This window comes from Scyliorhinus canicula, chromosome 4, assembly GCF_902713615.1.
Source record: "Scyliorhinus canicula chromosome 4, sScyCan1.1, whole genome shotgun sequence".
NCBI lineage: Eukaryota > Metazoa > Chordata > Chondrichthyes > Carcharhiniformes > Scyliorhinidae > Scyliorhinus > Scyliorhinus canicula.
In genome coordinates this window covers 126197299-126210799 of record NC_052149.1, presented here as the reverse complement: position 1 = coordinate 126210799, position 13501 = coordinate 126197299, and the positions used below count along the sequence as shown (strand labels likewise).

The 13501-nt window shown below is 50.2% G+C and overlaps 1 protein-coding gene across 1 annotated transcript; it reads left to right on the top strand.

Moving 5' to 3' along the window:
- Nucleotides 1-1916: 1916 nt before the first annotated feature.
- On the top strand, nucleotides 1917-10080 carry LOC119964947. Its single transcript, XM_038795167.1, has 2 exons — nucleotides 1917-1930; nucleotides 8194-10080. The coding sequence occupies exon 2, from the start codon at nucleotides 8216-8218 to the stop codon at nucleotides 9869-9871; it is 1656 nt and encodes a 551-aa protein (XP_038651095.1). The 5' UTR covers nucleotides 1917-1930; nucleotides 8194-8215; the 3' UTR covers nucleotides 9872-10080.
- Nucleotides 10081-13501: the final 3421 nt, after the last annotated feature.

Sequence of the window (13501 nt, the reverse complement as noted above, 5' to 3'; positions counted from 1 at the left end):
TAGCGGGAGGTCGGGAAAAATGTCGGGAAGGCCCTCCCGCTATTCACCGACCCGTCGTGGGGGGCGGAGAATCGCGCCCACTATCTTTGAACTTGAACTAACTTCCTGGTTGTGTGGTCTTTGATCGATATCCGGTAAAGCCTTGTGGTGGTATCATTTGATACCTGGCGACTCTGAAAGGCAATATCATCATTAATAACTGCAATATCTAGTTAATTTGGCAACATTATTGGTGACGCTGGTGGGATAGTATTCCACTCATTAAAAAGAGCAACATTATTGGCGTCTCCGGTAGCAATTAGTAACACAGGTAAAGCCCCAAGTGTGTAGTCAGTGGCACCCTGCACATGGGGATGCCCACTATCCTGGTAAAGCCCTGTGTGTGTAGTCAGTGGCACCCTGCACATGGGGATGCCCACTATCCTGGTAAACCCCATGTGTGTAGTCAGTGGCACCCTGTACCATGGGGATGCCCACTATCCTGGTAAACCCCATGTGTGTAGTCAGTGGCACCCTGCACATGGGGATGCCCACTATCCTGGTAAAGCCCTGTGTGTGTAGTCAGTGGCACCCTGCACGTGGGGATGCCCACTATCCTGGTAAACCCCATATGTGTAGTCAGTGCCAGCCTATACCATGGGGCCGCCCACTATCCTGGTAAACCCCATCTGAGGTCTGCCAGTTTCTATCTGTTCAGAGGGAACTCAATGAAGTTTCCTTCTCCTGATGGACAGAGTCTCTGTCACCTCTCTGATTCAGTTAGAGACGGGGAACTGGGAGATGTTGGATACGTCGCCTGTTCCAGCCTGGAAGTTTAGTAAATGGGTCTAGTATCTAAAGATGTAACTAGGGACTGAGTTCAGTGATGGCCCAGAGCAAAGACCAGTCCAGAGAAATGTCACAACATTAAAAAACCTGGGGCTGGAGTTTCTGATTCTGAGGCTCTGTCCCCATGTCGGCGTGGTGTAGAACGGCCAGCGATTCTCCGTTTGGCTGGGGACTAGCCTGCCGGCAGCATAGAGCACCAGGCTGTAGCTGCCGATATGGCCCGGAGAATTGCCGGGTCCGTGGCCGCGTATGTTGTCTGGCGGCCGCCGCTCACAGACCTGACCCGCTAAATAGTCCCCCCTTTGGAATGCTTGCGCGCCCCGAATCAGCCCCCCTCCCCACAGTGGCCACCACCCCTGATAATGTACCCCCTGCCTGCAGATCGGCCCTCCCCCGACTGTGGCGGTGTGGAAGTGGATTTCATTTATTGTCTTGTTTTAACCTTGCTGTCTGTATGTAATATTAAGGGTCTGAAATATATCTGTGATCCTCAAGTAAAAAGATGTTAAAGGGTTGAGGGAATGGAATGAGACCAGATCTCTGTATCTGTTAGTGCAGAGACAGCAAAGCTGAGTGTGTAAAACCTTGTCAACTGAGACAATGGACATTGGAATGTGAAAGAGCTGACTCAGGAGCACGAGAGGGACGGAGATAAGGAAGTTGGACCTGATGGCCGGATAGGATAAGAAAACCGTTAGCAGCAGCAGTATTAGCTAATGATTATGTCATAGTAACCACCCTACCTCAGGATAATAATTCCATATAAGTACATGTTCTGGATCCTTGCCAAATCATTGGTGTATCTAGGAATTTAAGGGGACCACCTCTAAGCTGTGATTGTATAAAGGGACAGTCCATACTTTGGGACTTTGGCACTTCTCGAAGGTGGTTCCCCGACTACTTAGAGATTTGTCCCGGCCGTGAATAAACGAATATTCGTTACCAACGTGTTCGAGTGTTTTCCTTCTGGACTGACGGACGGCTATGTGAAAGCGCAATTCACATTTGGTGGCAGCGGTGGGATCTTCAGAGGTGTCTGCGCTACCCAACCGGCGTAATCGACTGAGCTCGTTCAAAGTAGAGGACGAATTTGGCCCCCAACGTGAGTAAAATTTTCTTTTCCACCTTGGTATTCGCCTACTACTAGTTTGATCGTTGCTCAGCCTTGCCGATGGTTTGTCGAGAAGCCTCTGCGAGATCCAGGTCAGTCCAGCGAACCCGTTTTAAGGAGGGTAAGTGACCCCTGCAGTTATCGTCACTAGGGGCGGTCTGGGACTGCCGCCATAATTCCGGGCTGTGCTCTCTAGAATTTACAGGCGGGGTTCTCGGGACTGCTAGGAGACGATTCTGGGCTGTGTGCTCCAGACTATTAGGTAATTCTCGGGCAGTGTTCTCTAGAGAACTAGGAAACGAGAGTGGAATTAGAATTCCACCATGGGTAATACCATAGATACTTGTGATGACCCGGGCAGTGCGCTGCGGACTCTCTGTGAACAATACCCCAAACACTCAAAGCAACCCCGACAATTGTCGGGGACCCTCCATAAAAACCTAGGCAAGGATAAATGGCCTCTGGGGGGACCTAAAGACTTGGGTCCTGTCCTAGAGGCCCAACAGGTGATCTGGAAAAACAATCGCGGTTCCACCGCAAAGAAATTAATTGCTTTATGGAGGGAGTGCTGTCAGTCATTGAAAGATGCATCTACACTGGCTAGCTGGCAGGCTAATGCCTCGAAATTGGGCATTGGCCTCACCGAAGGGGGAATTGTTAAAACAGTAGAGGTCTTAAGAAAGGAATGTAAAGAACGAAAGAATGCTACTCCTACCCCGGCGCCGGTCAGCAATGCGAAGCAAGGTTGGGAGGACGGGGACGATGGGGATGAGGAACAACTGTTCAATTGCGGGGGACGTCGGAAGCCTCCACAGCCACCACAGCCACCGCCTCTACCACCCCTCCCTAATGCACCGATCCAATTTATTATACCCCTCCCAAGTCAGAATCCACCACCTTATGCACCACCGCCGCCCCAACCAGCATATAAACCCCCGGCCATGAGTACAAGGTCGAGAACAAGGGGAGGAGGGGGACCATTCATGCAATTGGTCCAGTTAAAGGAACAATTGGGAGAACAATTAGACAGTCTTTTCCAAAATCTGGATGAGGACGAGGATTTCCCTCCTCCTCCTCCACCAGCCCTCGACCATCCCTTACCCCCACCACGACAGATGCCAATGCGCCAGGTGCCAAATCCTACCTATGACCCTGTTGCTCCCGTGGGCAACCCTAATGCTGAACGTACCATGAATATTTATGTCCCGTGGAAACCCAATGAGATTATGTCCATACTAGCTGGAATACCAAATCGAAAAGAGTCCCCTGCTGCCTTTGTTGACCAACTCCAATGTACAATTTGTGTATATGAGGCCGAAGCACGGGACTTATGGGCCTTGGTCCAACAGGTCTTGCGCCCAGAAGAACACGTTCGCTTCTGCAATGTCTTACAACAGCAGAATCCTACTATTACCCTCCCTGTGTCTTTAGCGTCCCTTAACGTGCTCCACCAGGCGGACCGGCAACGCCAAGATGCAATTTTTGCTGCATTAAACACTACCCTTCAAAAGCCTGTGGATATTACCAAAATACTTGAGACCAAACCCCGCAAGGATGAGGAAGCCGACACCTTTTTAGAGCGTTTTAATGAGTCCTACCGTAACCAGGCCGGAGACACTAACTACCGTGCTGGCAATAACAGCCCACAGTATTGTGCCATGCTCTTGAGCTGCTTGCCCACCTCCTTATCGGATGCGATCAAGACTAACAATATGAATTGGTCTGATAATAGTCCCACCCAAATGGCACGAGCTGTGAGGTACTACTGGAAAAACTGCTCACCTGAGGGTCCGTCTAAAGCAACCCCTAAAATTAAGACTGAGTATGTCCTTAGAAAAGACGTCCAGGAGGTACCAATACCCTCTCGGGCGCCTGATAACACAGGCCACCAGACGGAACCCAAATTCTGCGCCCCTGGTTGGGTGACCCCACAAGGTAAAGGATACACCTCCCATCCAAACGGCCCCAAGGGCTCTATGGCCCTCCGTATGCCCCTCCGGGAGCAGCGTCGGCCTATGCACCGCCCCCACCATATTCTTATGCCACACCCTACCAACACCCCTCCCATCCCCCACCACCCTATTGTCCACCGATGCCGCCCCAAACAGCACTTACCCCCACACAACCACCACAACATGCAAGGCTCTGTTATAGTTGTGGTCAGCCAGGACATTACGCTCGTAACTGTTACTCAAACCCTAATCGCGGCAGAGGGGGTCGTGGAGGTGGAGGACGGGGCAGAGGAGCGCCCGCAGTGGCTGCTCCAGTCACTACTCCGTTCACTCAAAATAACCCCTTCCAACTATACTGATTGTCGATGTTGCCTTCTCGTTTAACGTCCCCTGACTCTGAGCCTGTTCTCTCTTTAACCATTTATGGTCACTCCTATCCATTTCTCATAGACACGGGGGCTACCATGTCTTCCGTACAGTCTCACCTCAACCTTCCCCTCTCATCAGAAACCCAACAACTATCTGGTTTCCAGGGACAGGTAGCTAGTTACCCCATTTCTTTCCCTGTGCCCGTTTCCTTCCACGGCTACGCCCTCCAGCACCGATTTATTGTTACAACCGGACTAGATTGTAATCTACTGGCCCGAGACCTTCTCTGTGCCTTTGGAATACATCTTGAATGTGGGGATAACGGGATCACTGTCCATTCGCCCAGCATACCACGCCAGTTAATCACTCATGTGCATCCGCAATGGTGGGCACTTCATTTGATGCCTGAGCGGTTGTTCCACGTCACGCTGGCCTACGATTCGACCGGAGCCGACGAGGGCCTGGTCGACTCTTACAGCCCTCATCTTGAACAGGAATTCTCAGTCACCCTTTTTGCTTCTGTGAGCGGGCCCCAAGGGACTGCGGCTGCGGCACAAGTGCCTACCTGGCTATGGCGCCAAGACGGGTACACCGCCCCGCACGTCACCCGCCATGTCCATTACCCCCACCATGCCAAGGATCTAGGGCCAATGGTCCGACAGGCATTGGACCAGTCTGACCCCTCTCTTCTGGAACCCCAACTCCTCTCTGGCGGTCTTACCATTACATACATGTCACAACCAGCTACATCCCAGTCCATTCTTTTACACCATCGCGCCCAGACCGATGCGACTGTATCTCCCCACATATGGGCTGCGGATAAGTTTGCTGTTGGTCTCGTCCCTACCCAGCCTATCACTATTCCTCTCCTCCCCTATGTTCAACTCCCCTCGATCCGACAATATCCCATTAAGGCCCAAGCTCACCACTCCATCGATGCACTCATAGCTAAACTTCTCGACCAGGGCATCCTGGTTCCTTGTCAGTCTCCGTGCAATACCCCCATCCTAGCGGTGCCCAAACCTGGGAAACCGGATCAGTACCGCCTCGTCCAGAATTTATGTGCTATCAATTCTATTGTTCAGCCTCTCCACGCCCTTGTTCCTAACCCTGCGCCTATTCTAGCCCAGGTTCCTGCAGATGCACTATTTTTCTCCCTTGTAGACCTCCAACATGCCTTTTTCGCTCTGCCACTCGATCAAGCATGCCAATATCTTTTTGCATTCACTTATAATGGCCAACAGTATACTTGGACACGTTTGCCTCAAGGGTTTATTCACTCTCCCACTCTTTTCTCCCGCTGTCTCCAACACCAACTACAATCCCTCTCCTTCTCCCAAGGCTCCACTCTTGTTCAGTACGTCGACGATCTCTTGATCGCTAACCCTACTGAGGAGGGATGTCGGGCCGATACTCAACCTTTACTCAATTTTCTGGTCTCCCTTGGTTACATTGTCTCTCCCTCGAAAGTTATGATTGCTCAACCTACTGTTAAGTTCCTTGGTGTTAGGATATCTGCCACCTCTCGTTCCTTAGATCCAGACCGGATCTGCCCTATCTGCGATTTCCCACCCCCAACGACTGCTAAGCAGCTCCGTCAGTGGCTGGGCATGGTCAATTATTGCCGTCAGTGGATCCCGAATATTACTTTGGATTCCCGCCTCCTTACCCCCTACACCAATGAACCCGATACTTTTTCCCTTTCCCCGGAAGCCGCACTAGCCTTTAACCGTCTCAAGGAGGCACTCCTCCAGGCCCCTGCCCTTGGTCGACCCTTATATGATCGCCCTTTTCAGCTCTATTGCACAGTCCTTGCCGACTGCGCCACAGCTGTCCTGACCCAACGCCACGGCGACCGCTGTCGCCCGGTCGCATACTACTCCTCTAAACTCGATCCGGTAGCCCTTGGCTATCCTATCTGTACCCAAATTCTTGCAGCTATCTACAACAGCCTGCAATCGGCTGCTAATATTACCCTCCAACAAGATATCACTGTCTATAGTTCCCATTCTGTTACAGCCCTTTTGGGACAGCTACAAACCCAACATCTCACGATGGCTCGTCAGAATAAATATGAGATTGGTCTCCTTATTAACCCGAAAGTCCAGTTTGCCCACTGCACCACTATCAACCCTGCTAACTTTTTGACGTATCCTCCCGCGGACATGCTTGACCCAACTCATGACTGCCTACAACTGTTGCGAGAGGTCTCCTCGGTCCGAGACGACCTCTCCGACATACCCATCCCGGGTTCAGATTGTTCCTTTTTCACCGATGGTAGTTCTTCCGTCGGCGAAAGGGGGGATAGATAATCTGGCTATGCAATCATCGATCAAGACGGTGACGTAGTGGAAGCAGCAGCATTTGAAGTTCCCTTTTCTGCCCAACAAGCAGAATTGTTTGCATTAATACGAGCATGCATATTGGCAAAGGGAAGGAAGGTTAATATTTATACAGATTCCCGATACGCCTTCGGGGTAGTACATGATTTCGGGCAATTATGGAAAAACAGAGGATTTCTAACCTCTGCTGGTACACCCATCTCACACCAGCAGTTAGTAACACAGTTATTGCAGGCCCTTATGCTCCCAGACAAGATAGCGGTGATAAAATGCACAGCCCATACAAAAGGCACGGGACTGGTGGAAACGGGCAACAGGCAAGCGGACGAGAAGGCAAAAGAAATGTCTAAAACTGGCAAAATAATGGTGCCTAGAATGATGAGGCAGACTAAAACCCCCTCGGAAAAGTCCCCCTCTGAAAAACCAATGCCAACCATTGCTGACATAATCCAAATGCAGGAGGACGCTCCTGCAACTGCTGTAAATATGTGGAAGAACTTAGGATGTATATATGATAACAAAAATAAGCTGTGGGTCACCCCGGTAGGACAAACATGTATGCCCGATGCATTGGCAGCCTGGGTGACCGAATGTGTACACTTTGCAACTCACTGTGGAGCTCGTGCCACAGGGGACATATTGTTAAAAAGCTGGTGGCACCCACGACTGCAAGAGATGGCCCAACAAATTAGCAGTCGGTGCCTAATCTGTCAACAGCACAACCCCGGTAAGGCCGTCCCCTGTGATCCTGGCACAACCCCCTTACCTGAGGGTCCATTTGAGACCCTACAAATGGATTACATTGAGTTGGAAAGATGTCAGTGCTATAAATATGTGTTAGTCATTGTGGATACTTTTAGCAAATGGATCGAGGCCTACCCGACTACGGATAACAAGGCCTCGACAGTAGTTAAGGTGTTGATGCGAGAAATTGTTCCGCGATTTGGAATCCCAGCCCGGCTGAGCTCTGACAATGGTCCCCACTTCATAGGTCAAGTCAATAAGGAATTCTGTGCTCTGCTAGGAATAAAGCAACAGTTTCATTGTGCCTACAGACCACAAGCCGCTGGAGTGGTGGAAAGGGCTAATCAGACTCTAAAGACTAAACTCGCTAAACTACAAGCAGACACTGGGGCCACTTGGCTCAAACTCCTGCCTTTAGCACTCTTCCAGCTACGTGCCACTCCCGCAGGAAAAACTCGCCTAAGCCCAGCGGAAATACTATACGGAAGACCCTTTCGAACGCCCTGGGACAGCAGTGTTCCACGGAATGTTCAATTTCATTACATGACTACCGAGATGGCTAATTATATATTAGCACTAACTAGAATTTTGAAAGGATTACATTCCCGGGTCCGTGCCACCCAGGAAGAGATCCCGTACATTACCCATGACATCTCTATCAACCCTGGGGATTATGTCCTAATCCGAAATTGGACACGTAAAGGTTTGGAACCTCGATGGGATGGTCCCCTACAGGTTCTACTCACCACCCCCACTGCAGTAAAAGTGGAGGGGCGAAACGCATGGGTACATATGCACCATTGTAAGTTAATTAAGTAGCCATGATGTTTTAAACTTTTCCTTTAAGTCTTAGGGACACGGACACCAGGATGAAGTTCCTCCTCGTCACCACAGTACTCGCTACCCTACTCTCTTTCACTGCATCCAGAGGAGAGAGATATCTACCTGGGGGCCGACGTCTACCTCTGTGCCGAGAAGAGACCTCACGATATGGAATGACACCAGATCTCCGATGGATCACCACCCCTGGCCGCACCTGCACGACCATCGACGACCAGCAGCCTCGATTCCTGACTATGCAAATGTCTCTGATCTACGATCGCCACACTTGCCGGTGGAACTACCGGTGCACCAAGAAAATCAGGCTGCAAGGTCCTGACCGAAGGACTATTCTCACCCACCCGCCTTCCAGGAGGAAGCGGGCAACGCACCATATAACTGCAAATTCATTTTTGTTTATGTCTTATGTTTATGCCAAGAAAGTGAATGTCTCCTCTTGTTGGGTATGTACACATGTCCCCACCCATGCCCATGGAGGCGTTCCCTTGGTGCCTGTTCCTTTTTCATTAGAGCAGACGGCTGAATGGGTTATATACCAGAACAGGACAGTATCTAATCACTTTGCCTTACCAACCAGGTTCTCCAAGTCCTCCTCTGTTAACCACAGGAAAGCAGCCCAGGACTGGCAAAGCGCCAGTTACCAGTTACGTGCTTTTACTGGTTGGCGACAGCCACCCTACTCATCAGATCACACACCCCCGTTCTTTCATATTCAGAACCCCCAGACCGGATCAGTCTGCTTACTCCGGGAAGTAAAAACCCCCGGAACCCACGTGTTAGAATCTAGTTCATGTAACTACACTCTTGGTTTTTCCAATTGGAAAGGCTTCGCCCTCATTAATAGCATTGCTAACCACACAGGGGGTCCTGACTGGACTCAAATATGGACCTCCTCGATGGTAACTAGCCTCACACCCTATAATGGCACCTACTTTATTTGTGGCCATAAGGCCTACCCCTGGCTCCCCACTAATTGGGCAGGGTCTTGCTACCTGGGTTCCGTTGTTCCGGGCATTACGCACTATCCGCAACTCGGACATCATCCCCTCCATCGGGCCCAGAGGTCAATACCACCATGGGAGGTGGTGACTTCCCTCTTCTGGCCCCAGATAGGCGCCATCTGGTCCCTCAAGAAGTACGAGCTCCTCCGCGACATATTGGAACAGGTTGCAAACGACACCGCGGAGGGACTTAGTGAACTCAGTGCAGAGTTAGTAGCCATACGAACGGTAGCCCTACAGAATTGCATGGCTTTGGATTACTTACTGGCCAAGGAAGGGGGCACCTGTGCTATCATAGGGACCGAATGCTGCACTTACATTCCTGACAGTTCAGAGAATATCACGCGTCTGGTGACCCATATCAGAGATGGAGTGCAGCGCCTGCGACCCACCAGTAATGATGACTGGTGGAACTGGATGTGGTCCAGTTCTTGGGCCACTTACCTGTTCCATGGGCTTATTATCTTTGTTACCCTCTGTTTGTTGCTCTGTATCATAGCCACCGATGTGAAATGCCTGTGCAACCGCTTAGGTGCTGTTGCATTACCACAAATGCTTCAGAAATCCGCCCCAGATGAAAAGGAAAAATTGGTTGAACCTGCCCCCGACCTACATGAGGAGATGGCGACCCGCCAGAACCCAGTAGAGAAGGAATTCCTCCGCCTCGCTCACATTTCCACCTAACATATCTCGAGTGTTATATGATCATGGAATGATCAAAGGGGGGAATGTGGAAGTGGATTACATTTATTGTCTTGTTTTAAACTTGCTGTCTGTACGTAATATTAAGGTTCTGAAATATATCTGTGATCATCCAGTAAAAGGATGTTAAAGGGTTGAGGGAATGGAATGAGACCAGATCTCTGTATCTGTTAGTGCAGAGACAGCAAAGATGAGTGTGTAAAACCTTGTCAACTGAGACAATGGACATTGGAATGTGAAAGAGCTGACTCAGGAGCACGAGAGGGAAGGAGATAAGGAAGTTGGACCTGATGGCCGGATAGGATAAGAAAACCGTTAGCAGCAGCAGTATTAGTGAACCGTGCTAATGATTATGTCATAGTAACCACCCTACCTCAGGATAATAATTCCATATAAGTACATGTTCTGGATCCTTGCCAAATCATTGGTGTATCAAGGAATTTAAGGGGACCACCTCTAAGCTGTGATTGTATAAAGGGACAGTCCATACTTTGGGACTTTGGCACTTCTCGAAGGTGGTTCCCCGACTACTTAGAGATTTGTCCCTGCCGTGAATAAACGAATATTCGTTACAAACGTGTTCGAGTATTTTACTTCTGGACTGACGAACGGTTATGTGAAAGCGCAATTCACAGTGTCAGGTGTAGTGACTGACCCGGGTGCAGTAAAACGGTATTGACCGTTTCCTAGTGTCAGGTGTAGTGACTGACCCGGTGGAGTAAAACGGTATTGACCGTTTCCTAGTGTCACATATTGTGAGAGACCCGGTGCAGTAAAACGGTATTGACCGTTTCCTACTGTCAGGTATAGTGAGAGACCTGGTGCAGTAAAACGGTATTGACCATTTTCTAGTGTCAGGTATAGTGACTGACCCGGTGCAGTAAAACGGTATTGACCGTTTCCTAGTGTCAGGTATAGTGAGAGATTCGGTGCAGTAAAACGGTATTGACCATTTTCTAGTGTCAGGTATAGTGACTGACCCGGTGCAGTAAAACGGTATTGACCGTTTCCTAGTGTCAGGTATAGTGAGAGATTCGGTGCAGTAAAACGGTATTGAATGTTTCCTAGTGTCAGGTATAGTGAGAGATTCGGTGCAGTAAAACGGTATTGACAGTTTCCTAGTGTCAGGTATAGTGACTGACCCGGTGCAGTAAAACGGTATTGACCGTTTCCTAGTGTCAGGTATAGTGAGAGATTCGGTGCAGTAAAACGGTATTGACCGTTTCCTAGTGTCAGGAAAAGTGAGAGACACGGTGCAGTAAAACGGAATTGACCGTTTTATAGTGTCAGGTATAGTGACTGACCCGGTGCAGTAAAACGGTATTGACCGTTTCCTAGTGTCAGGTATAGTGAGAGATTCGGTGCAGTAAAACGGTATTGACCGTTTCCTAGTGTCAGGAAAAGTGAGAGACACGGTGCAGTAAAACGGTATTGACCGTTTCCTAGTGTCAGGTGTAGTGACTGACCCAGTGCATTAAAACGGTATTGACCGTTTCCTAGTGTCAGGTATAGTGACTGACCCGGTGCTGTAAAACGGTATTGACCGTTTCCTAGTGTCAGGTATAGTGAGAGACCTGGTGCAGTAAAACGGTATTGACCGTTTCCTTGTGTCAGGTATAGTGAGAGATTCGGTGCAGTAAAACGGTATTGACCATTTCCTAGTGTCAGGTATAGTGAGAGACACGGTTCAGTAAAACGGTATTGACCGTTTCCTAGTGTCAGGTATAGTGAGAGATTCGGTGCAGTAAAACCGTATTGACCGTTTCCTAGTGTCAGGTGCAGTGAGAGACACGGTGCAGTAAAACGGTATTGACCGTTTCCTAGTGTCAGGTGCAGTGAGAGACCCGGTGCAGTAAAACGGTATTGACTGTTTCCTAGTGTCAGTTGTAGTGAGCGACACGGTGCAGTAAAACGGTATTCACCGTTTTCTAGTGTCAGGTGTAGTGACTGACCCGGTGCAGTAAAATGGTATTGACCGTTTCCTAGTGTCAGGTATAGTGACTGACCCGATGCAGTAAAACGGTATTGACCGTTTCCTAGTGACAGGTGTAGTGAGAGACCCGATGCAGTAAAACGGTGTTGACCGTTTCCTAGTGTCAGGTATAGTGAGAGACACGGTGCAGTAATACGGTATTGACCGTTTCCTAGTGTCAGGTATAGTGAGAGACACGGTGCAGTAATACGGTATTGACCGTTTCCTAGTGTCAGGTATAGTGAGAGACACGGTGCAGTAATACGGTATTGACCGTTTCCTAGTATCTGGTATAGTGAGAGACACGGTGCAGTAAAACAGGTTAAGAGGCGACTTAATTGAGGCATACAAGATGATTAGAGCATTGATGTGACCATCAATTCACAAGACACGTGATTGGAAGTGAACAGTGGTTTTAATAATCTTACAACAGAGCCAGCCTGTGACGAGATGAACTGGCAGCAGGCTCACGACTGCAGAGCTTTATACTTCCGGTTAGTGGTTGGAGCAATGGCCGGAGCCATGGGCGGAGCCAAGGGTGGAGCCCAGTACAAACTCCTCATCTCCCCCTATGGGCAGAGACGCGCAATGGCTCGTATACAGAGCCCACAAGGACACAATATATATAATAGAACACATTGCGAATTACTAGGTTTATAATTCACCACATTCACCCCCTGTAAAAAAATCAAGTCCAGCGGGGGTGATGGGTCTACAAATTGAGCCGGTCCGTCCGAATCATCCTTTGGGATCGATGAAGCACCGGGGTTGCAGCCTCTTCCGATGGCTGGTTGGTGACGGTCGGTGAGAGTACGATAGTGGACTCCGGGGGTGATTCGGTCCGAGCTTCGTACCCGACTGGTTCGACGGGCGACGGGGAGACAGGAAACCTATTGGCCAGGGGGCGAGGAGCACGGGCCGTGAACCTGTAGGTACTGTGGCGCAGGGCGTGGAGGGTTGTGTGGGGTGTAGTGTGAGGGGTACCTCGGCGGCCGTGGTGGTGGAGTTGGATCCTGCAGGCACCAGGTCCCGGAGGGAAACAGTGTCCTGACGGCCGTCAGGGTATTCGATAAACGCGGACTGGAGTAGGAGCACTCTTTCTACGAGTGGGTCAGTTTTGTGTGCCCGGACGTGCTTCCGGAGGAGAACCGGGCCTGGTGTCTTCAACCATGCTGGGAGCGAAGCCCCCGTGGTAGTGCCCCTGGAAAAAACAAATAGCCGCTCGTAAGGGGTCTGGTTAGTGGCTGTGCACAGGAGGGACCTAATAGCATGGAGCGCGTCGGGGAGGACCTCCTGCCAGTGGGAGGTCGGGGGATTCCTGGACCGGAGGGTCAGTAGGACGGTATTGCAGACCATCGCGTTTTCCCTCTCCACCTGCCCGTTCCCCCTGGGGTTGTAGCTGGTAGTCCTGCTCGAGGCGATGCCCTTGTCGAGCAGGTACTGATGCAGCTCATCGCTCATAAAGGATGAACCCCTGTCGCTGTGTACATAGCTGGGGAACCCGAACAGGGTGAAGATACTGTGCAGGGCCCTAATTACTGTGTGGGAGGTCATATCGGGGCACGGGATAGCAAAGGGAAAACGGGAGAACTCATTGATGACATTCAGGAAGTACACATTCCGATTGGTCGATGGGAGTG